We start from the raw sequence: 23726 nt of genomic DNA, 5'->3' as shown, positions 1-23726 counted from the left end.
CTGCTGCTGACACCATTTCCTGCCTCTGATGGAGTGAGATTTCCGTGCAAGGGCTCAGGCTATGCCTATACTGCAGCAACAGCATGAGCTTGCAACATTCGACATCTGACAACACTTCTTTATAATGAAGAAATAAAGAAATAAACTTACAAATGTCTCACTACCCAGAATAATCACCTCTGGAATAAATGAAAACCACAGGTAGTATAGAAGACAAGCTTTAAGAAAGGCAAATTATTTTGCTGGCTGCAGAGTACAGATATATCCAAGCTAACAGAGCACTCTTGGAGTCATGCATGTGTATCACATGCCTCACCCCTGCCCACGACAGAGATGACTCCTTTAAATCAAGACAAAGGGAGAGGAAGCAGAGTGTTTCCATCTTACCAAGTGTGAGCTTTTGGAAGGTTGTCTGTGTTTGCATCTATTAAATGGATGGTAAACAGTCTGGGTCCTGCAGCGCCTGTAGAACCTTAGACAGACATTCTAGTTAATGCACTTCAACAAAGCATCATTCACACACACACATTTTGCTGTGTATAAAAAGGCAAGAGAGGAAATTACAGCTCCAGCTGCAAGTATAAGTATGTCCCAGGCTAAATCTGTAGACATATTTGCAGCTGATGAAGGGATGGCAGAAGAGATAGGGCTGTTTGTGACAATCATTTTACAGACTGGTATTTTGGAAAGCTGCTAAATTTGATATTAATGAAGCTGCACCATCAAAAATGAAAATACTTAAGTGCATGAAGGTTTTCCTTGTAAAATAGAACTATTATTTTAATTTTGAACATCAATTTACTGTCAGCCAACAAATGGAAGGTGATCAGGAGATCAGAACAGCCAAGGACAGTGCCACATTTTTGATAAAAACCTGCAATTTTCAGAAATTTGCTTTAAAGCCTAATGGTTTGTTGCTGAACACTGAGGGGAATACAATTCTCACATGAAAAAGTTCTTTAGTCAGCCATATCCCTCTGCACATTTGCATGGAATTATTTGAACCTCAGAGCACAGAGCTGCAGGAGACTGACGAGCCAAAACTGACAGCAGTCAAAGCACTGCACAGTAACAGATCCACCAGCTTCCATCACTATCAGCAACAGCCAAAGTGTTCAGCAGCAGCTGAGCTGCTGACAAATGCAAAACAGCTCTCAAGCTCTGAAGTCTGCAAGTGCTTGACTTATCCAGTCATATGCTGATATTTTACAAGGGGCCTGTAAGTGCCACACCACTTTTATCCCTTTCCCCAACCACAGATTAACTCAGCCTCCACATCAGTCACCTTGTAAAGCCTTGAAACCTTGAAGTGGGACACGCGTCGAGCCCGTCACGAACTGCAGCAGCCTCGCCCTTCTTTCCTCATCAAACGTTTCCACTGCTTGCCAGAACCACTTGACAATGTTGCTGTCAGCCATGCAGTGCTTTAGGCGTGTGTTGGACTTCCAGTCATTCAGGTCTATCTTATCCAGGCCTCCTATGATCAGCTGTTCAAAGATTAGGAAGGGCTTTAAAGTCCAGAGTAATTTCAGGTTTGCAGTTATAAAACACATCCAACCACGTCACCAAGCCTGGCATTGTTTAGGTGCTTCACTCACCTTTTTGGTGCAAGGTAACCTTCCAAATCTCTCCAGTTTGACTGCAGAGAAACTGACCCCAAGCAGTGCTTTACCAGCATTGGAACTTCCACAAGCAACTAAGAGTCAGAAGCCCATGCAAAATCTGCTTTATTAAATCCGTGTTCCCTGGAAGGTACAGCCTGTCTTTATGAGGGCACAGGACTGATTTGGAATAAGGCTGTGGCACAGCATCATTGTCCTGCTGCAGGATTGTCCTAGAGGTGCCAATGGAATCCTGCTCAGCTTGTGGGAACATCTGAGTTGCTTTGTTGCTCCACACCAAACTACAGAAACTTTTCATCTGCTTTTTGACACCATTTGTGAGAATCTGATATAGATCAGACATATCACTTCAATCTCTTTTCCACATGACACCAGGTTGCAAAAAGGAAGCTGCTGCTGGCCATGCATTTAACCACCTCCTCTGGCAACAACAAATAAACAGCACAGAGCAAACTTCACCCCTCAAAACAAAACATTTTAACATCTATTTTAACATATATTTAACATGTATTTTAAATTTCCCATAATATTCCACAGTAAGGATCCCATTGCCGAGAGCTGCCCTTGAGCAGCTGCCTTGTGCCACCCAGACAGCACCCACTTACACCTGCTCACATCATTAGGGGAGTTGTGACTGTTCTGACATGGAGAGTATTGAAATATTTAATGGATTTTTAATCTACCTTTTTAAGCAAATGGAATGCAAGAACTTTGTGGGATTAATCAAAATGCATAACTGACTAGCACAAAATGCTTTCTAAACCACAAATGATGAATATTCCACAGGTTATCCTATTTTTTCTAGGAAGCAAAACCAGAGGAAAAATTGCTATAACAGGAACTATTTTAAGAAGTAGCTTTCTGCACCTCAGGATTTGATATAAGAAGACAAATTAATTTCTTTTCTATATGCTCAACTCTTCTACTTCTGCAAACCAATTCCTGTGTGCAAACAGAAACAGCCATGCATGAAAAGTTACTGGACAAAACACGTTCTGGGGTAAATAACATGTCTGGTCTTGCCAACAATTCCTCAAACTTGCAGTGTTTCCTCCTTCTCAGACCACCTGCCTCGAGCATTAGTCCTTGGATAGAAACCACAGTGTATTTGTCTTTCCCTGTTTAAGTAGATCTCTCAATAATATCAACCCAAAGAATGTTTAGAATAAACCTAAGAAGGTTTGGTTAAACAAATACTCAGCTTTCTGGTATATAGAATGGAATAAGTTTTGTGGTTTGTTTGTTTTATGTTTGTTTTTTAAATCAGTGCTTGATTGTGGATCAAACAAATTACAGAACAATAATCCATGTGGATAAAACATACCTCAAGTTCTTTCTGGTCAAAAGGCTTAAGGAGATGTTGAGGAATAAGTTCATTAAAACCTTTCTGCAGAGCCAGGAACTGTGCCTCTATTCCTCTCATGAACCGCCAGTTCACATACAGCCTGAGGGGGAGGAAGGAAGGAGTCAGGGGTGATGAGCTGGACAGCACTGGGGTTTCACAGCAGACTCGCAAAATGCTCATTTTACAGAGGACCTTGTTTTAATACACACACGTTGTATTATGAAAGAAGTGCTTATCCATTCATTTTCCCATCAACAATTATTGCACCATCAATGGAAAAACCAAAACACATTCGGAACTTCATCTCCCCAGGTCTTCCAGTGAAAACATTAGAGTCATTTAAGACTCAGGAGTTCCCACCCAAAATCCTTACTTCCCTAGTTTCATTATATACAAAAATTCTGTTTACTATCCTCTTCCCACTCCATTTGCAGGACATATTTCTGTTGGCAATACCTGACATATTCCTTCTTGTTCTCTTCTGTCACTGGAATATTCCTGCCATTTGGTTTGAGTTCATGCTGTAAAATCCTCCCGAAGGCGTTGTGCTCCACACAGAACGTGTGGTCCAGGACTGGTGTGATATCGTTCTCTCTGCCAATGCACAGAGGGGAAACTCAGCATTTCTGGCATTTTGCTAACTCTCAGTGGTGATGGTGACAGTTATTTGAGCACCTAGGTAGTCCTCAGGCTAAATCTCAGTTACCACCTGCATTTCACACACCAGAGGAATATTGCCACCATCACCAATTGCTGTATGGTTTAGGGCATGTTGAAGAGCCTGATCAGATATAGGATATTCATCTGATTCTAACAGAACTCAGGATACTGGATAAAACCCTGTATACAGAAATACACACACACACACACACATATATACACCCAGCAAGAATCTGTTCTGCTGTCACAAATCTGAAGCACAGAAGAGATCATACATAAAGAACTTCAGCATCAGTAACTTCTTTAAATACAAAATTCAAAACAGCTTTTAGGAAAAGAAATTAAGATAACGCAAAGCAGTTCTGAAGAGTCCCAAAGCTACACTGAATGCTGGATCTTATTCTGCAAGCCCAAATTACTTCCATTTATTTTCACTTTAATCAGAGTTGGCTTTCTTTTGAAGAAGGCTGTACTTCCTCTCAGACCTCTATCCTGAGTTTGGATTTTGATAATGATATTCTACCATACCCATGCCCCCTTTAATGATTTAGTATCTATTTTATTGCAAGGAGAGTTTGCAATGAGAACTTTCCCTCAAGTACCTTTGATATATTAAGAATAGTTTAATGACTTTGTACAGACAGCCACCATAAAAAGATTTTTGCAAACTGTTTGTCTGAAGCATCTCACTATTGCCAACAAACTCTATCCCATTTTCTCTACAGTGAGACATTGCTAAATTCAGTACTTACAAGATCCAGACTAAACTTTTGTGTAATTCTGGGTCAACAGATTCCAGGTCTGAGAGCTGGATGGGCTTCCCCAGCAGCTGCTTGTAAAAGGGAACTGTGAACCCCCCGTTGATATAGTGTCCATGGAACACAGCCAAACCCATTATCCGACCAACAAAATGGAAATAAGACAAATGGTCCTGCAGGGAGAGAGGAGAATCAGCCTTGGGAAGACACTGACATCTTGTGGCACCCTCAGTGGTTTGTTCTGTGTGAGTTACCTGCAGCCCTCTGGGCAAGAGCAGCCACCACTTTTCCTCACAACATAACCAAAACCAAAACATTAATGATTAAAAACCTTGAACAAGTCTCTGTGCATTACCTGATTAATAAATTGGATTCAAATCTTTAGACCTCTCAAAGGGAAAAACGTGGAAAAAAAAAATCCCTGTGAAACCTCCAAAATCCAAGAAGATGAGGATTCCAAACAAATGAGTTTATTCTTTATTTAGCCATCCAAATGTATCTAGTCCTGAGGAAGCAGTGTGCTTGTTTCCCTCATTTCTTTCATGTTCCTTTGAAACTAACTTTTGAAAGCTGAGGTGTAAAACCTATGGTTAACATTCCTCCAATCCACCTCCCTCATCTTCCAGTGCAAATGTCAGGAAATGTCATGTCAGGAAGAATTCCCTCTACTAATACAGAACTGCTGCTCCTTTTAGGGTCTGCATCAATACAAATCCTCCAGTAAGAGAAAAAGCAAGCACAGGAGAGTAGTGAGAAAGGGCAAGCAAGGGATACATCCCTAAAAGTCATGAGGTGGCACTGCTGGGAATGCAACCAGCTGTGCTCACAGTGAAAATGAATTTCATCTGTTTTGTCTTCTCAGAGTCACTGTGCAAACCAATCAGTACTGAGGAGTCTCACAGAAATCAGATATTTATCAAAGGCTGTCATGTTTTTAATTTCTGAACAAAACCCCTCTGCTTCTTACTGTGTAAATATGACATTAACACCTTCTTATTCCCATTTACCCTGCAGTTTAGACACTTCTTGTGAAAGAACAGCTGTAAGAAACTGCAGAGGACATCTCTTGAAGTAGGAATTTTGTTGAGAAATTAGTACTTACAGGATTGATAGAAGAGTCTGGATTGATTTGCAGCATGTAAATATTATCTGTGGAGTACTGGAAGAGTCCATAGTAGGGATTCAACATTTCATGGCACAGTAAATACAACCACTCTCTGCCAAGAAAAAAAAACAACTAACAACAAATTTAGAAGAATGCAACTTGCACCTAAGTTTTAGACAACACAATTATTGTGACTGATCAGTCATGGAATGCTTATTTCAAAATCAGATCCTCTTTTGCTGCCCTCCATTTGTAGACCAAAAGGGTGTGATTAAAACCCCACCATGTCCTACTCCACTCAGGGCAGACTGGGTTTAGTTTAGAAGCACTGAAGGGATTAACATCAATTAAAGAAGCTACAGCAAGCTGTTAGACAATGCCATCAACTAATTGAGTCTGAACAGGCCACACTTCCAAAAAAATCCTTCCTTTGTACAGAGTTCAGTTATGAGATCAGCCTATGAGATCTGCTTCTCTGCAACCTGTACAGTATAAGGAAATATTTTAAAAAATTGTGGATTAGAATCAGCTCAATTGCTGGGGATCTTTAAAAAAGCTGTTTTTCTGCCAGCTTGGTGACTGCTTTCAGCAGAGGCCAGAAGGGACAGAGACCAAGTGCATTAAAAGCAGGGGTTGGGTAAATTCTCTCACCTCAGTAACACACAAGGACAGGAGCAGAACTAAAGCTATTTCTGACCTCCCAAGCCACCATGACAAATACCCCTTTGTTGTTAAATTTGGATATCATTCCCAGATCCAAAATATTCAGAGAGAACTATCAATTGTAATGCTTAGAAGTGGAGCTGTACTGATCTGGAACAGTCAGTTGCAACTAATGGGCAATTATGAAAGGCATCAGGGTAACAGGATGTCAACAGTGGAGACACCCAAGGTTGCCTGGGGTAAGGCAGCTCAGAATGTTCCAGCTTCTTTCCTTTGTCCAGGGATTGATCACTGAAAGACACCTAAGTGGGCAGCTTTTGTGAGAAATTTCTCTGTGAATTTACACAACTCTGAGCCACAAGGTGAGCGTTTTTTCAGTGATGCTAAATCAGCTCCTGAATTTCAGATCTGATGTGACCTGCAGGGAGTTATTGTCATTTTTAAGCGGGAGGCAAGTCCTCGCTGAAATTTTAGCTTTTGTTTAGGATTAGTTCATCTCCACTCCTGCTCCAACAGATCAAAGAACTCTCCTGAATGCAGCTGAGAAATAACAAAAAGGAACTCTCCTGCAATCCATTTGTGAGAAATCAGAGAGGTGTGTTTAACAAAACCATGCCTGTGATCTGGGTCTCACTTCAGGGTCTATACACTCCCTGAGAGACCTCACAATCTGAGCTGATCACACTTTCATAACTTGCAGTGGGACAACTGTTAAATCACAAGCTTCCACTTTCCAGTGTACCATACAAAGAGTGAAGCTACAGCCACTGTCTATAAACTAGACCACAAATAATTACCATATGACATTAACAGGTAACAGAAAACCCCCAAAATCTCACCTTGCTACTCCTCCATAGTCCAGGCCCTCCTCTCCTCGGAATTTCACCATAAGCCTCTTTTTCAAGTCCTTTGGCCTCATCTTCATTATCTGACGATAGGATTCCTGTATGTGCATTTGTACAATTAGCTCTTTTACTTCCTATAATTAAGTCTATTAAGATTTCTCTAATACCATAATTAAGATCTCTGCATTTCTGTAATACATAGATTGTTACTGAATTACAGAAAACATGACTCTGAGCGCTAACCTGAAGCAAACTTCAATGACAACTGTGTCATGTGGTGGGTGCTTGTGAAGCAAAGTTGTTATAATCAGTGATCAGTTTTACTTAACTCTTCAATGACAAAAGCTGCTGTTAGCAGTAAAAAAAAATCAATCAAATACCTCAAATATTTCCTCTCTGGATACTTCAATGCGACAGTGACCAGCCTGAGGCTGCTGAAGAGAGAGCTCATGTCTGAGAACTTTCAACTTTTGTACCAAGTCTCTTTCATATCTCTGTGCAGGCAACTCCTCACCCTCTTCCAGTGATCCCTCATTTGGAGCTGGTAGAGGTTGCTGGCTGGGCTCTTTTAGCTGGCATTGATGGCTTGGAGAAAAAAAGGACAATATTTAGTCTGGACACACAACAATAAAGAATATGTAAAACAATGATGGAAGAAATGATTAAGCTTCTCTAAAAGGAACATGGAGTGAAATACGTATTCAGCTGGATACTTCTGTACTATCTTTACATTAAATTCAGGGATGTAAGGAACACAGACACTTAAAGAGTTTCAGCATTTTTGAACTGGTTTTATATGGCAAAGCACTGTGGAAGGCTCTGGAGCATGATCACTGATTGCTGACTGAGCAGTAATTAAAGTTTGTGTGGGTTTCTCACACATAGAGAGAACTTTCAGGAGTGCAACAGGGAAAGAGATCTCTAATGGAACAAACAACACCTTTATAAAGGGAACTGTTTAACAACTGCAACTGATTTTATTCCAGCTTCAAGCAGAATGGGGCTGGGGATTCCTGAAACAGTGAAAATACTGCATCTGTGGTTTTTCAGAGAGAAAGATAATACTTGACTCAAACAGTTGCAGCTTCATACACTCAACTATCCTTATCCATCAGTGCTTTATTTGGGCTGTAGAGCAATTATTTTTTAGAGGATTCCCTGGCTGGCTTCAAGCACAGGAAAAGTCTGGCCTTGGGCACAAGCAGCACTGCCAGGCTGCTTCCAGGGTCAGTTCCACAACAGTTCAGCTGCCTTTCCATGATGCAGAACCTGAGTTACCAAATCCTGCTAAACCCCAACTGGCTGTGCACAGCACCCACTGACCAGACTCCAGCTGGCTTTATACTCCCATTGTCTGGAGCTCAAGGGAGCATGAAGTTAGACCAGATCCAGAACAGACAGCACAGAGCTAGAACTGCTCATCCAGACAGACATGAGCTGCTGGGAACCCCTGGCAGACTCGCTACCCCACACCCAGCAACTCCAGAACTGTGCCCAGCAGAGTAAAACCCTTCTGAATAGTCTCAGCAAAAAATTTAGATGAAACCAGCACTGAGAATCAGTGCTTGGTCCCTGACTACAGCACTGGCTGCATCTGTTCCTCAATTATCATTCAGGGTTTCAGCCCCTCATGACTCCCAGACCTGACAGGAATTATTTATCTTACTTCATGATGTGATGTAGTCGTGGATCTGTGAATTGTGTGGTTCTGTTGTTATGATCTACAAAATATATTCTTCCTGAAACTGTACTTCTGACTTCCCAGCCTGGAGGCAAAGGTCCCAGTTCATCACAATTCACACTGTTAAGGTCTCTAAAGTGAAAAACAAACAAAATATTAATGCAGATGTGAAGTGAAGCAACCAAATACCAAGATCACTTAAAAATTTAAATCACCTCTTTAATCAGGTTAAGGTTAGAATCCTGACTATTTGACTGAAAAACCACTGAGAGTAAGCCTTTTAACACATTCACTCACTCCTTTCTTCCTGGATAAATTTCAGGTATCACTCTAAGTGCTGCTAAAGGCAGTCACTCACTTCCAGGCAGTGTCTGAATTCGACACATGAAATGTATTTATACCTAAAAAGATTGAAAATACCTAAAGCTCCAGCCAACTAACTGAGGAAAACACCAAGAGTGGCAAGAAAAGGAAGGAAGGAAACATGAAGATTATTTTTAGGCAGAAAACCTATTGTTAAGTAAAGTATTCTTCAGACAGCTGGCAGGGATCCAGGGTTGAAGACACCACTTTGCAACTCCTCACCTAAATCTAACCACGCAATATTTGTATAAATGAGTTGAGAGGGTTTAGAAAGGTAGAAATGCTTTGCACACTGAAGGTGCCTTAGTGTCACAGTGAATATAAGCCAAGGGGACACACAGGCAGACAGACAAGCCCTTGTTAGGCTCCTTAAAGGAGATTATGGCTGGGACCATTTGCTGAGATCAGCTGTGCACCTCAAAGTCCTGCAGGGATCTGATTACTGCAAGTTTTAACCTGCAGCTCTGCCCCATGCCAAGGTTAGGTTTTTGCACCACGAGCTGGAAGCACAAAAGTCACCTTTAACCAGAAGAGGTGTGACCTGTGACTCACAAGACACTGCTGTGTCCACTTCCACTGCTGCCCCTGAAACCCTGGCTCAAGGAATTGGGGAGAGGAGCAGCAGCACCTTCCATGAGAGTGACCAGCATCACTTGAAGAAGACACACAGCTTTGGGCACACAAGCCTGACATGACTGACACAAATGAACAACCACTGTCATTTCTTCTTGTAACAATACCAGCTAATCTAAAATCAGCTATTTTCTTTCTCTTTCAGCTTAGTTTTTCATTTCCTTCCATACACTGAGCTTTTATCACCACTTTTGCCTGCACTACTTTGTATCATTTTTCTAATATCCTGTACCACATTCCTCTATTATCCAGGCAGTGCAGCAGCTGAGAGTTACAAACTCCACTCTGGAATCTGGTGTGCAGGTGGCCCATGAAACAGCCCAGATTCAGAGCTACTCAGGAAGAGCACCAGACCTCACTCACAAAGACCTGGATTAACTGCAGGTTAAGGTTTAAAGAGGCTTTACTAAATTAATCATGTGAAGGATTCAAATTTTCTAGCTGCAAATTACTGGCCTAAAGCATAAAAACCTCAAACCATTTCAAGTTTAAAGATAACAAGTAATCTCTTATTCAGTTATACACAAGTGAGTAATAATAAAACAAAAATTACAAGCTGAATATTCAAGAAACAATTATTTAAAAAAATAAGTTAGTTTTTTCTTCAATTTGCAGTCCAAACTGTTTTCATACAGAAAAAAATTGTAAGTAAGATTCAGAAATTTGAAGCTTCACCAAAAACAGCCACATCAACATTTTAGGAAGAATTTGTCAAACAGGAATTCCTGAAGGGCTACACATTTTTTTTTCCTTTTTTTCCCCCACACGATTCACAAGTAAATAATTCTTTCTTTCAAAAAGAGTAATCAATGTTTGGTGAAAAGGTAACTAGAAACATCCCAAACAATTCCTCTGCTGGGAGCTCTCCCTTTAAATTCAGACAGGCCATTTAATAGATTTTTGCCCTTATAAATCCAGCATCCTGCCACACAAATACACACCAACCCCCCTGACTTTTAACTACAAATCCATACCTTGGTATCCTTGGGTCGTGCCACGTGCTCACTCCAGTCTGCGTGTGCAAAAAATAAACCTGTCCCTGTACCGTTGTTCTTTGCTCTATAAAAATAGAAGGAAGATTATTCTAAATTACAAATCTTAAAAAAAAAAAAAATTAAACAGTTAAAAGACATTAGGATATTTTCCTCCTAAGATAAAGTACTGGAGCCATCACACTGATCTCTTGAAGCATGGACTGTTTTGTCCTTGACAAATTTACTCTGACTACACATTTCAACATTCTTTTGAAATGCACAGATCCATGCACCAGCATGTTTTAGTTTGTACTTTTAGTATTAGATTTTGAGATAATCCAAACCCCCAAACTAGATTTCTATACTCCTAGATTTGGTGTGCTCTTTTCTGAGGTTTAAATTCTCCTTAATCCCATCCTCACTAATCTTCTGTACTATTGGTTTCTTTGTTGCTTTTATATATTTTCCCAGTCTTTTCTCAAATGTGGGCTCAAACCTACACAACATGCCAAGGGGGAAGGAAAAAATAGCATTACTGCTCTAGTTTAAAGAGCTCTTTCCATTCGTTCTCCCTAGATACACAGCCAAGATTAGCAGTGAATTTTCTGTAACAGCATCATACCACAACCTCATGTTTAATTTACCATCAACCCCTCAGTGTATCCTGGCGTAGCCAACTGCTAATTAGCCAATCTCAAACTCCCATCTGCACTTAGTTCCTTTTCCAAAAGGCAGAATGAGACACACGTGGACGCTGCTTGTTCCAACAGGCAAAACCCCTCGATGCATCCAAAGGGAAGAAAATTTTTCTAACTTTTTGGATAAAGGTGTTGGGGAAGATGAAACAGGAAAACCTTATAAATATGATTGCCTTGCAAAAGATTTTGAGAATATGGAAACTATAAGCAAGATTGAAATGAAAGCAAGCTTTGAGATCCCTCAGTTACTGAACAACTGGAAAACAATGGTGTGGCTGGACTGAAGGTAAACCCCTTTTGATGAAACAACACCCTCTGCTTGCAGACAGGTCCAAGGATCAGAGCAGACCCTACAGCTTGGCAGACCCTACAAAGAGGAGTTTTTAGGGAAACACTTTTGTGGAGTTGTATGTAAATGCTATAGGATGTAAATGCTACTGGATTTGTATAGTGTACTAGATTGGTTAGTGAGAATTAGAAATATTCAACACAGAAGATTTATTGTATTGTAACAGGAACCTCTCTCTCTTATCCTTTTACGCTCTTACTTTTTCTACTCCTTTGCTCTCTTACCCTCTCATCCTCTCTCCCCCTCTCTTTTCTCAGGTCTGCTCCAACTTGTAGCTGGCAGCTCGAAGCAGGGCCCTGCACCCAGGCCCTTTGCAATAATAAACCTTTATTTTATTTCTGTAAAATAAACCACAAGTTCTATGACCTGGCTTCAGAGATCTCTTGTCTCTGTCCATCCCAACTGTCCTACCCCGCAACGCTCCTACATAAAGGAAACCCTTTTGTGAGCTTGTATGTAAATGCTACAGGATGTAAATGCTACAGGATTTGTATATTGTACTAGATTGGTTAGTGAGAATTAGAATATTCCACACAGAAGAAGATTTATTGTATTGGAACAGGAAACTCTCTCTTACCCTTTCACTCTCTTACCTTTTTTACTCCCATACCTTCTTACCCTCTCATCCTCTCTCCCCCTCTCTTCTCTCAGGCCTGCTCTGAGCTGTGGCTGGAAGCTCCCAGCAGGTCCCTGCACCCAGGCCCTTTGCAATAAACCCCAAATTCCACCACCTGGCTTCAGAGATTTCTCATCTCCATCCATCCTGACCATCCTACCCCCTGATGCTCCTCCATAAGGGAAACCCTTCTGTGGGGCACTCGCAAGGAAACCCTTCTGTGGGGCACTCGCAAGGAAACCCTTCTGCGGGGCACTCGCAAGGAAACCCTTCTGCGGGGCACTCACCGTAGCCCTCAGGCAGCTCAGGGGACTGGTGCCCGTGGGGCCGGTTCTGAGGGGTCTGGACGTGGGCTCTGAGCTCGGGGGTGCGCAGGCGCTGCGCCTGCAGCCGCTGCTCCTGGCTGGGGGACTCGAGGAAGCGGCAGCCGCCCCCTCCGGCCGCTCCCGTCGTGTCCGTGTACGGCGCCGGCTCCTCCATGAAGCAGCTCAGCGGCCTCCCTGGCCCGGAGTCTTCATAAACCGTTCTGAAAATGGGGAAACTTCACGAGTTTCCATCACAACAGAAGTGAATGCAGGAATAACTGGTTCTCTCTCCCCACAACTAAAGTACTTTTAACTCAAGAGGCGCCATTTTCTTAATGTTTTTATACCTAAATTTCTCTGCACTGGTAACAAATAAAATCAAGCCTTACCAAGTTCAGCCTAATAATCCTACTGACAGACACACACTCCCAGAAAATGCAGAAGTCACATTGTTACTTAAGTTTCTAATGTTAGTTACAGTCTTTCCACACATAGACCACTGTTCTAATTAAGTGTAAAGAAAACAATCCTTACCCTTCATTCTCCAAAAGCCCTCTGCAGTCTACTACAGAACCTCCTGTGCCTATTCTGTCCCGTGTTTGTAAACTGACTGAAAGAAGAAAACACAAGCTCAGGTCAATAAAAGAAAAACTGCATTCTTAAAAACAGCGAAAAGAAAAAAAAAATCCACATTTATACAGGGAAAAATATTAAGTAAAGCTCTACCCTATGCACAAGAACACATCACTTACCAAAATTCCCTCCATTCTCTTAAAAAAAGCATTACTAATTTTTAAAAATGCTTTTTTAAAGCATTACTAATTTTTAAAAAGCAGAAGAGAAACCAGAGCGTCATCCCCTCAAAACTTGAGTTTATTTCTGTAAATATCAAACATGTCAAGTTCTACATCTGGGTTTCATGAGGACCTAGAAAGGGAAGCTGGAAAAAAACTGCTCACCACTAGATGTCATCTTAGGGTGAGAATTTGAGTTTGCCAAATATATATCACTGAAAAGCTGGGGTTGGTTTGGGGCAGTAAAACGTGGGGTAAATTTGCTGTAAAATGAGCACGGCCTTGTTGAAATTTGGAAATGGCTTGCATGAGTCAAAGGTATCAAACCAGCAACTTATAAAATGTCTTATAACTCCTCCAGATCCTTTTTTGACACCCAAGATTCCCTCTGCCTGTCACCTTGCCCAAATGCATCATTTCCCAGTGACATTCACCCTTCCAGAGATGCAGCAGAAGCCTTTCCAGATGCATTCCCTGATTTTAATGCTGTTTCCCATCATCAACTGAGAGGAAACAAACTCCTGCATAGGAGTGTGATGAAAATTTTTAGGTTATGTAATTTAATCCCAGTAAAATAAGAAAAAGCAGCACAGAAGCAGTGACTAGAGGAGTTTTTCCCTATGGATATTTACCAAGCAGATGGAATTTAGCTCGGATCATTCTTACCCACTATTTGGCCTCGGACAGCATCGGTGTCTGTGGGGTTGAGTTTGCATAGATCCAAACGCTGGTCTGCAAAGGAGAATTGGAAAAATCAACCCTGGCAAGGGCTGGGTGGGAACATACACTACTCAGCACAAGGTATGGAGGGTTCTTGGCCACACCAGGGAGGAATTGCTCTTACATCCAGTATCTTTTAGCCTGCTGATGGCATTGGAGAGGAGTCGGACACACCCCAGGAAGCCAGCTCCCTGTTTCTTATGGATTTTTTTATGGTTCCATACACTGATGGTTATGGAATCTGTTTTCCCAACGTATCTAGAAAGATACATATTAAAAGAGTAATTTTAGAAATAATAACCTCTTTTTACTCCACAGAGCTGATGCTGTAATTGGTACAAATTCTGACACATTTTAGTACATTGGTCATGCCTCTTTATTAGAAGTACACAAGTGCTTATGCCCAAAATGCTGTTATTAATGAATTACTGCACAGTGATTTCACACAGCATGGGAAATTGATATTGCTGCAGCATGAATTTAACTACAGCCAGCCTCATTAAAAGCTAAACAACAAGTCGATTAACGTACAAAACTGCAGAATTTATGGTTCTAATAATTTGAAGAAAATAAATCATTCCAACAAGGACAATTTTCTGTAAAAACTGGATGGCACTGCTCCAGGAAAGCTCACTAAGCCTTTGTGCTGTGTACCTGCCACACAAATAATTCCTAATTCAAACACCTAAAAGCAAAGTACCACTCCTTTATTAATAAGGATTTTCTTCTTGGAAAAAAAATCAGGGTTAGAGGGGATATTGGGAAGAAATTCTTCCCTGTGAGGGTGGGCAGGCCCTGGCACAGGTTGCCCAGAGAAGCTGTGGCTGTCCCATCCCTGGAAGAGCCCAAGGCCAGGCTGGGAGCAACCTGGGATAGTGGAAGGTGTCCCTGCCCATGGCAGGGGGTGGAATCTTTACGGTCCCTTCCAACCAAATTGCTTTGAGATTCTATGAAATGTGACTCTTCTTCCTAACACAAAATGAAGTTGCAGTGCCAACCCTGCACTATTTGTTCAGTAGACAAATCTCTGGGGTACTGTTTATTTATGAGCTTAGAAGCAACTCACAGATCATAATGCTGGTTCCACTTGGGGTCCAACGTGTTCTTCACAGTGTCAGTGGAATGGCACTGACCTGACCCATCCACAACTATTTTAGCAAACGGGTCAGGAAGTCCTGTGGAAAGGAAAAGGTGCTGTTAAACACAGTCCTTTGTTTTGCTGCTGCCAAGACAACGCCATTAGAAGCTCTCCCCTCAAGAAAGGACAGTTGCCATTATCCTGAAAATATTTTAGTAAATCCTGTGTTTGAGGATGCTCCTGGTACCCCCCAGCACAGAGCTGTGAGCTCTGCCTGTGCTTCCATCAGTCAGACTTCCAGCTGGAATCTGTGAGCCCTGAGTGTTTCCAGCCCTGAAGTGCACACAATCTACACCCCAGAGTAAGGTGTACTCCTGTAGTAAAGCAGTGCATTGACACACACAGATGAGCCTCCACAGTAATGCACCATCTCCAAATAAATCTGATTAATCCAGAGCAGAAAGTCACACAACTGGGACATACTTACTGAAGAAATCTTTCTTTGCGAGATTCTTGGCACATAATACTGCAAAACAAAAAAGCAGATAAAGAAATCTTAAAACCATAAAAAAAAAGCTTTCTGGTAATCACATCAGCTCAAATAATACCTGATAATAATTCATAAAAAACCACCTAAATATTAAATGTGAGCATTGTTTTCTTTATCTGGGATTGGAATTTTTACATATAAATTTGGCTTTATATTTGCTGCTTTAATTCTATTGTTACAACACACAGAAGATTTAATGAACATCCCTTTGCATTAAAACCTCATAATTTTCTTTACTGCATGTTTACACAAATACTAAATCAGATTTTTGTTGTTGTTTGAGAATCCTTCCATTTTAGAACAAAGGCTAAACATTTTCTGAACAAAGAACAGTTCTGGGATTCCTGGAAGAGACCTCTTCACTAAGTGCTATCAAATGCAGGGCAACCTCCTGCTCCTTGCACACACAGTGTGGGTACATGGTGAAACAAAGCATGGCAGGCAACAGCAGAAGCAATCTGTAAAGACACAAAGGTTTGGGGAGAAGTATGGCAGGCCTCAATCAGGAGAAAAATAAATATACTGGAAAAAAAAATCTGCATCAAGATGTTTTCCTTTGAAAGGGCCACACATGAGACATCGTTTCCCTCTCTCCAATTCTGCTCACCAGCACAGCAGTGTAAGAAAAAAATTACATCAGGAAATTCACATCAATCTCCATTTCTACCAGGTCTATTACCAGTTACAAGTCTAATTTTGCTTTTCCATAAGGACTGCTCAGTAGGATCTCAGCAATCCAAGTTGTTTAGTATCCATTAAACTCCTCTTACAGGCCAGGAAAAACAACTCCAGAGCCAAAGAGGAAAATATTGGAGCTCAACTTATCTCAAACCAAGATCCAAGAAAGGAAGGTAACTATAAAAGACCTAATTACTGCTGAGGGAGTCTCTTTCCCCAGTGGGAAAAAAAATCTTTCAGCATGAGAATGAAGGCTCAGAAGATAATCAATGGGCAATTCCCCAGGTATGGACCATTTCCCCTTCTCATCTCCATCTCCCCTTCTTCCTGAATTACCCTCAGTCTCACTGTAATTCTACACTGGGGAAAGGAAAGGTGCAAAGGAACAAATACTTTATTTATTTATTTTTATATACTTCTACTAGAATTCCACCTCTCAGCTCCAGAGAGACATTCCCTACGTAACACAGGCAGCAGAGAAAAAAACTGCCTCACCTCCCATGTCAAGCAAACAGACCAAAGAAATCCACTATTTAACCCAGAAGCTCATGGAAAAAAATACACAAATCCTCCTTCTTAGTAATAATTAAAGCAGCCACACCAGGAAAGTATTTTTAGAAGGGATTAAAAATTACTTATTTCTTACACTGGTAAACTATAATCAAAGAAAGCTTCTCTTGCATTTTTTTAAACAACTGACCAAAAAGAGAAGTGTGCCAGACTCTGGCAATTCAATCTGAAACAACACAGGGTTAGAGAATCACCATCCGCTGCCTGTGGAAGGACAGAGCAACCTTTAATTTCCTTTTCCTGTTGAGAGTGTTTCAGAGGAAAAACTACTCAAGAAAGAGAGACTAAGTACAATTAAAACAAGAACTTTAGCATGCTAGTACCAGCCCAAAAGAATTCAGCGAGATTTTTAAAATCAACTCTACTTTGCCATCCCCAGTTTTAAGAATTATTTATTGAGCTGGAGAAGGATGACATCTGTAACTTTCTGCATATGGTTTGTCCATATAATTTTTGCCTTTATTCCATATTTCAGGTGTGCTTTCAAAACAGCAGCATGAATTTCTAAAGCTATTATTGAAGAATTATAATTTTCATGTAACTCTTTTCCCTCTGCCCCAGCCTTTCAGTCTACAGTAGATGAGCACAGCTGCCAATTTTCCACTCACAGCCTGTGAAACCCTCAATTTTCGGTTGCAAAAATTATTACTCTTTCTTGTAAGAAAAATATTGGCACAAAAGCTAATAGCTGAAATAAACCTTTATGGGGCAATCTCCAGAATCAGGCTGCCCGAGATGGACCATTGGCTCTGCTCCACTATTTGCATGTTAAACCCAATAGAGCAAAAAATATTTGCAAGAGCTGTATCACTTAAAAGCCACAGATTTCTAAATTCCAGTAAAAAAACAGGTGGCAAAGGTCAGCAATGGGAGCCTTGGATGTGAAACCACGCCAGGAGCAGAGCAGACAGCCCCTCCCTGCTCTGCAAAGCTGGGACTGGGCCACATTTCCTTCTCAAACACATCAGCTCCAACCTGATGGCTGCTACTTCAAGCCCCAAATGCATGGACTTGGGGAGGTTTAGCTACAAAGGCTTAAAAAGTTATTAATTTTATCCCTGGTTCAGAGAGGGTTTAGGAGAATGAGACAAACCCTGAGCCCTTTGCCCAGATCCCCTCTTTGCCCATTTTCCAAATTGTTTTTTCTTTCTTTTAAACAAGAAAAGTCCTGGGCTTGTCAGCAGGAGTGATCTCCCTGCATTTGTTGCAACACTACAAAAGGTACTAATTCTCCTGACTTGGGTATTTACATTCTGCCTGCTCAAAGTCAACCAACTTGTTTCAGCCTGACACAGGATTTGTTTATGCTCAGCTCAGGATTGTTGCACAGCTCTGAAAAACTTCTTTTTTTAATACAACAGATCCCAAACAACACCGAAACAATGTCTCTACATCTAGATTATAATATTTATAAAGGGATGGGAATGTTTTTTTAAGTACCTGACATTATTGAGATAATTTCAAAGGCCAAATTAGCCAGCTGGGTGAAGTGCTAGTGTGAAAGCATATTTGGCAGGAGGTGAAGAAAGGATGAGCCTTAGACAAAGTCAGTATTCACCCTGGGGATGTAACTTGAGTGAGCTGAGAGGTTCCTCTGCCAGGCCCTGGTTGTCCACCCTGCCTCCAAACAGAAATGAATCATCTGCTGTGGTTCAGGAGGTGCTGCAGGAGCAGGACTGGTACAGTGAGGAGAGCACAGAGTGGCACCAGTGTGAGAATTGCATCAGAAAGCTGCTAATTCACCCTGAGACACATCCTGCAGCAAGAGCAGCACTTGCAGGGAGGCACAGAAAAACAGTCTGGGAGAGGAATCATTTCAAACATTCCCAAGTAAACAGAGCCTGACTCTGCATCAGCACCAGATTTATTCCCATACACCCAGAATGTCTCAGCTTGGAAGGGACCCATAATGATCACAGAGTCCAACTCCCAACACACCCCATCCCACTGCACACTGCTAAGATGTTACAAGTGTTTCCAGCTGCACAGTGTACAAAGGACACAGTTTCCTGGGGGGAAAAGTAAAGTAAATAAGGCAAGGGATGAAAATATTGCATAGGCCCAGCCTGTACCAATGCAAAGCAGCAGGCAAATGTGCACCTGGGACTGCATTCATTCACACTTTGCAAGTTAAAGGCAGGAGCCTCCATGCTCAAATGAAGGACCTTTACATGTGGATATGATCTGAGCTAACCACGGCCTTCAACTCAGTACCCAAGTTAATTCTGGAGCCAAGACAAACCAGCAGCACATCCACATCTTCCTTAGGAAAGGTGGGGAGAGGTCACAGTGAGCCATGCTGGCAAACACCACTTTCAGCCATCTCTGGCCTTCCCTTGGATATTTCAGGTTAATTATTTATGCTTGTACAAACAGGCAGCCAGATTCCAGGATATATTCGTTTTACTTTGTGACAGAAGATAAACACAGGCCAGCAGGCTGGTGGCGTAGAAAGGACTTCACTCAATATTTCTTTCTGTACAGACCATCTTTAATCATAGAGATATGCAGCAGAATCATTACAAGCACCACAGACTGCTTGGTTTGTTCTAAGATAGAAGCAAAGAAGAACAATGAGGCTTTGGAATAGAAAGCAATAAAGGACTTGACATAAAATGAAACTAAAGTTACTGCACACAATTGGAAAATGAAAAAGGTTGCAAAGCAGGTCAAATTTGAGACATCTAAGTAATGGAAATATCTCTGCTAATGCAAAGTCTGTGTAGGTTTTGACTTGTGAATTTGGTAGCCTGTGTTGGAGGTGCCCCAGCAGGACAGTCCCCTGTGTGTGCCAGCTCACAGCCTGGTTTCCACAGCAGAAATCCCAGTCTGAAAAACAGTTTTGGGAAGGCTGCATGGCAAAAATAATGCACATGAAGTGGGAAAAAGCCTCCCCCAAAAAAGGAGAAAAAAGCAAACATCAGCTATTCACCACATGCTGCTCCAACACCCTAAAACTCAAGGCCCACAATTAAAATCTTTGCTGAATTTCTTATGTGAAATCACGTCTCATCCAAACAGTTCAGTGGATTTTGTGGAAAATACTCTGAATACCACAAGCCACCCCTTCTGAAGTGCCCTGAGGAATGACTCTGCTTCCAGTTGTGTTCTCTGCACATAACCTTAAATGAGACTTCACTGCAGATAAGGTCTGCTATTATTTCTACTACCAGACAACCCGTGAAGGTTTCACATGTCTGGTTTTTTTAAGGATGACAATCATTTATATATGGTGGGGTACAAAAAATTATTTTATGGGAAAGATGACTGAAGTGTGTAAAAATGCAGTTCTCTACAGCCAGCCACATCACTGAACTGAAATACACCACTTTACTCACAAATTGCACTTTAAATTGTCACCACAAAGGCCAAGGTTTCTATTCTAGTAATTTTTTTGTTTGCTTTAGGAATACTTTTGGTCTTTTTCTTTGTCTGCTGGAGACTGAAATGCACAAATCCAGACTGCTTTAACTTCTCAGTAACCGAACCTGAACCGCCGAGCACAAAGAGATAAACAAAGCCACAGCCTTCCTTACATTGCCAAATAAGCCAATTAGCTGTATGGAACTAATTTCATCCTGACATGCACCCTGAGTGGCCTTCACTAACCATCTCAGCATTGTGGTGCCAATGAGATTTGCAATCTGAGACACAAACCAACCAGAAACCCCTGAGACCCTCTGACTTCAGGCCCTGCATTCATGCCCTGACACTGGAAGGCTCTGCCTGAACTCATGCTAAACCAGACCTTGACTACCAGATTAAAGCAAGGCTTCATTATAAAACCCTCAATTCTCAAAGAGTCGCTAGAGTTGATACATGAACTCTTTTTGTGGCCCTTTTGTGTAGGCTGCAGTAAAAATCAAAGCCTCTTTTCAAGGCATGATCTCCTCGTGGGCTGGAACTTGGCTTCGTGTAGCCAGTTGCAAACACTAGACAACTTTGAAGAGATCTTCAAAAAACCACACACCCAGAAAAAGCCATTTTTATTAGTCCATTAACATGTCATTAAAGTATCTACTTAGTCAGGAATCAGAATTCCATCCTACCTAAGCAGAAAGCAGTCACAAATGAGAGGCAGTTCTCCTACTGCAAAAATAAACCAAGTTTACAAAACACAAGAGCTTCATCTCTGCTCCTAAGAATTACTCAAACTGAAAAATTCTCCAACAATAAGTCTTCACACACAACCAGCAAGGGCTGACTTAACCCTCAATAATATAAATCATTGAAAAACCCAGCACAGGGCTATTGGAAGAACAAGACTCATTAAATTCCCTTTTAACTGACACTGTGTGCAGTACAAGACCAGTAAAGCAAGTTTAAAAATTAACTGACTGAGATGTAAAACTGGAGAAACACTGAAGAGTTATGGAATCAGCTGAAGAACTTTGCAGGGATAGAAAGGGAGATCAATAGGAAGCTGAATTAATGTTGATGTACAGAATCTGAGAAAGGCACACATATCAGAAGTGGGAATAAGCTTATCAATTACTTCTCACACCAACTTTTCTCTCTGTTCTTCCCCCTTACTCACCCCTAACAAATACCTAAGATAAAGGTTACCTCTCAGATTAAATCTTTCATTAAATCCCAGCTATTGCCTCAGTTTTCTGATGACATTGCAATGCCTCCCTCTAATCCAGGCCAAGAGCATTGTCACACTCAGAGTTGCCCATTTCCTAGACAGACACAAACCCCAAATATCCCTGAATGCATGAGTCCTACAGGCACACTCTCAGCTCTGAAAGCAGAACCTGCCCATGGGGCTTTGTCACCCATGTGCCACTCAAATTGTACTACCATGGGTGCTTTTTCTTCTAAATTTTATTTTTTAGGGAAAACCTTTTGTAGACTGCTGTTTCATCAACTAATTATTCTTCTTGGCCCTGCAGTGGTTGCTCCGATGTGGGAAATACAGCCAGAGATGCTGGGGCAAGAGTGAGACCCTGAGTGATGACACCTCCTCTGTCACCAAGATGTCCTTGAAGCTCTGTCTGCCCTCACATCCCTTCCCCTGCATCTTTGCTGTCTCCAAACATGTCCAAAGCACAACCAGTTTCTGTGAGAACTGGAATTTAAGAGCTAAGTCAGTTATTACCATCACCATTTTACAGCCATTCCCAAGAACAGCCCATCATTTACACAGCTTTACCAGGAAATATGTTAACAGAACATAATGTAATTTGTACCCACTGTATGGTTTCTAAAACTCACTCATCCACCCCCACCAGTAATTCTGCCAGGACCACAGCCAAGTGGGACAATAATTTTGTAAGGAGAGATTTCCCAAATTCAGTCAAGATTCCACAAAGTCTCCTGATTCCCTGAAACCAAAGGATACACTCAGGCTTCAGCTACAGCATCAGCTTCTGTATACACTAGTAAGATACAGGAAAATCTGTAAAAGCCTCAAAATTGCTGTTAAAACCACACATATGCTGTTCTCAGGGCAAATACAACTTCTTAGCTGAGAGCTAAACAAAACAATTTCAATGGAAAAAAATCCTGCTGGAAATACAAAATGGACTTTTCATTTACTCCACACTTCACTGTGCAAGTTACAGTTATTGTAATACAGTTATTATTATATACAGGGATCAACACAGCTCTGGAATTCTTCCCTTATTCAATCTTTTGCATCTCTAACCACGTGCACTTGCATTGAATAATTCATATTTCCAAGCAAGTGGTGTCTATCCAGACAGACTTATCTGCACGCCCTGCACATTCTTCTTGTGCTCACACTTTGGATCAGACACAACGTGAGCTGTGCAACATCATCACCAAAATGAAGCTAAAAACACACCAGGAAACTATGTGGCTCAATTCCCTTAAATTGCATTAGAGCTAAGGAATACATCCATGCTGAAATCTCAATACTTTGCTGTTACAGTTACCCAAGCACTGCAAAAGCATCTGGAAAAAAATTCCTAAAGCATGAAAAACATGTTCCTCCACCCACATGCACTCATAACTCAGATTCCAAACAGAATTTTACTAAGATGGCCAAAAATATTTTTGTACTTTCAACACCAAGGAGGTTTCAAAGCATCTTTTTCAAATCCCTAAAAATGTCAGCACCTAAAGGGACCCTCTTCTCATCCCAACATTGCTCACAACAGGTCCCAGGCAGAGCTGGGGACTGAACTCAGCTCAAACCCAGCCCTAATCCCAGAGTCCCAGTAACAAAAGGTCCTTTCTAGAAATCCTAGCCAAATGTTCAGATATCTGTTTCTCTGGAAAATGTGAGGTGAACAACATTAAATTTAAAATCAAATACAGAACAGAAACCCTGAATGCTTCAGATATTGCTGAGCATAAATGAGGTATGAAATAGCTGACACTCCTGCAGCAGAGAGCAGTGCCTGTGCTCAGTCAGCATTTCAGGGAGGTGTGTTTCATTTAAGGTGTCTCTGATCTTCACTTTCAGAAGTTCAAGGTATAAAGCCTTGAACACCTTATTTTCATTACCAAAAAGAACCCTAGAAGGACTCTCCTATACAGCTGATCATTTGCTTACTAATTCAGTACATAAAAGGCTGTTCCAATAAATATTATGTTCACTGTAAAACACAGAAATTTAGATTCTCCTTCTTCCCTGATATTCTCTCTGGGGCTACCCAGACCACTGCTACCCCTGCATGTTTTATAAGCCGTTTGTGAGATTCAAGTTACAGGTATGTTTCTGTACTAACAGCAGCTTTTTTTCCCCCACA

General features: G+C 41.3%; 1 protein-coding gene across 4 annotated transcripts in view; it reads right to left on the bottom strand.

The window, feature by feature from the left end:
- SMURF1 (SMAD specific E3 ubiquitin protein ligase 1) overlaps positions 1 to 23726 on the bottom strand; it is a 46063-nt gene that overhangs the window by 4514 nt on the left and 17823 nt on the right. Inside the window, exons 2-17 of one of the 4 annotated variants that reach the window (XM_059484028.1) lie at positions 15697 to 15735; positions 15198 to 15306; positions 14256 to 14389; positions 14078 to 14143; positions 13152 to 13227; positions 12600 to 12853; positions 10650 to 10734; positions 8665 to 8811; positions 7379 to 7583; positions 6993 to 7096; positions 5488 to 5602; positions 4380 to 4558; positions 3424 to 3561; positions 2947 to 3067; positions 1286 to 1487; positions 388 to 472 (exon numbers count right to left, since the gene is read on the bottom strand). In XM_059484028.1, the coding sequence (XP_059340011.1) occupies positions 388 to 472; positions 1286 to 1487; positions 2947 to 3067; positions 3424 to 3561; positions 4380 to 4558; positions 5488 to 5602; positions 6993 to 7096; positions 7379 to 7583; positions 8665 to 8811; positions 10650 to 10734; positions 12600 to 12853; positions 13152 to 13227; positions 14078 to 14143; positions 14256 to 14389; positions 15198 to 15306; positions 15697 to 15735 (2059 nt within the window). The remainder of the gene's footprint in view (positions 1 to 387; positions 473 to 1285; positions 1488 to 2946; positions 3068 to 3423; positions 3562 to 4379; positions 4559 to 5487; positions 5603 to 6992; positions 7097 to 7378; positions 7584 to 8664; positions 8812 to 10649; positions 10735 to 12599; positions 12854 to 13151; positions 13228 to 14077; positions 14144 to 14255; positions 14390 to 15197; positions 15307 to 15696; positions 15736 to 23726) is intronic. The other 3 variants (XM_059484029.1, XM_059484030.1, XM_059484031.1) reach the window with 3 other exon arrangements.

The sequence above is a fragment of the Ammospiza nelsoni genome, chromosome 17 (genome assembly GCF_027579445.1).
Source record: "Ammospiza nelsoni isolate bAmmNel1 chromosome 17, bAmmNel1.pri, whole genome shotgun sequence".
Lineage (NCBI taxonomy): Eukaryota > Metazoa > Chordata > Aves > Passeriformes > Passerellidae > Ammospiza > Ammospiza nelsoni.
This window is presented reverse-complemented; position numbering and strand designations above follow the sequence as displayed.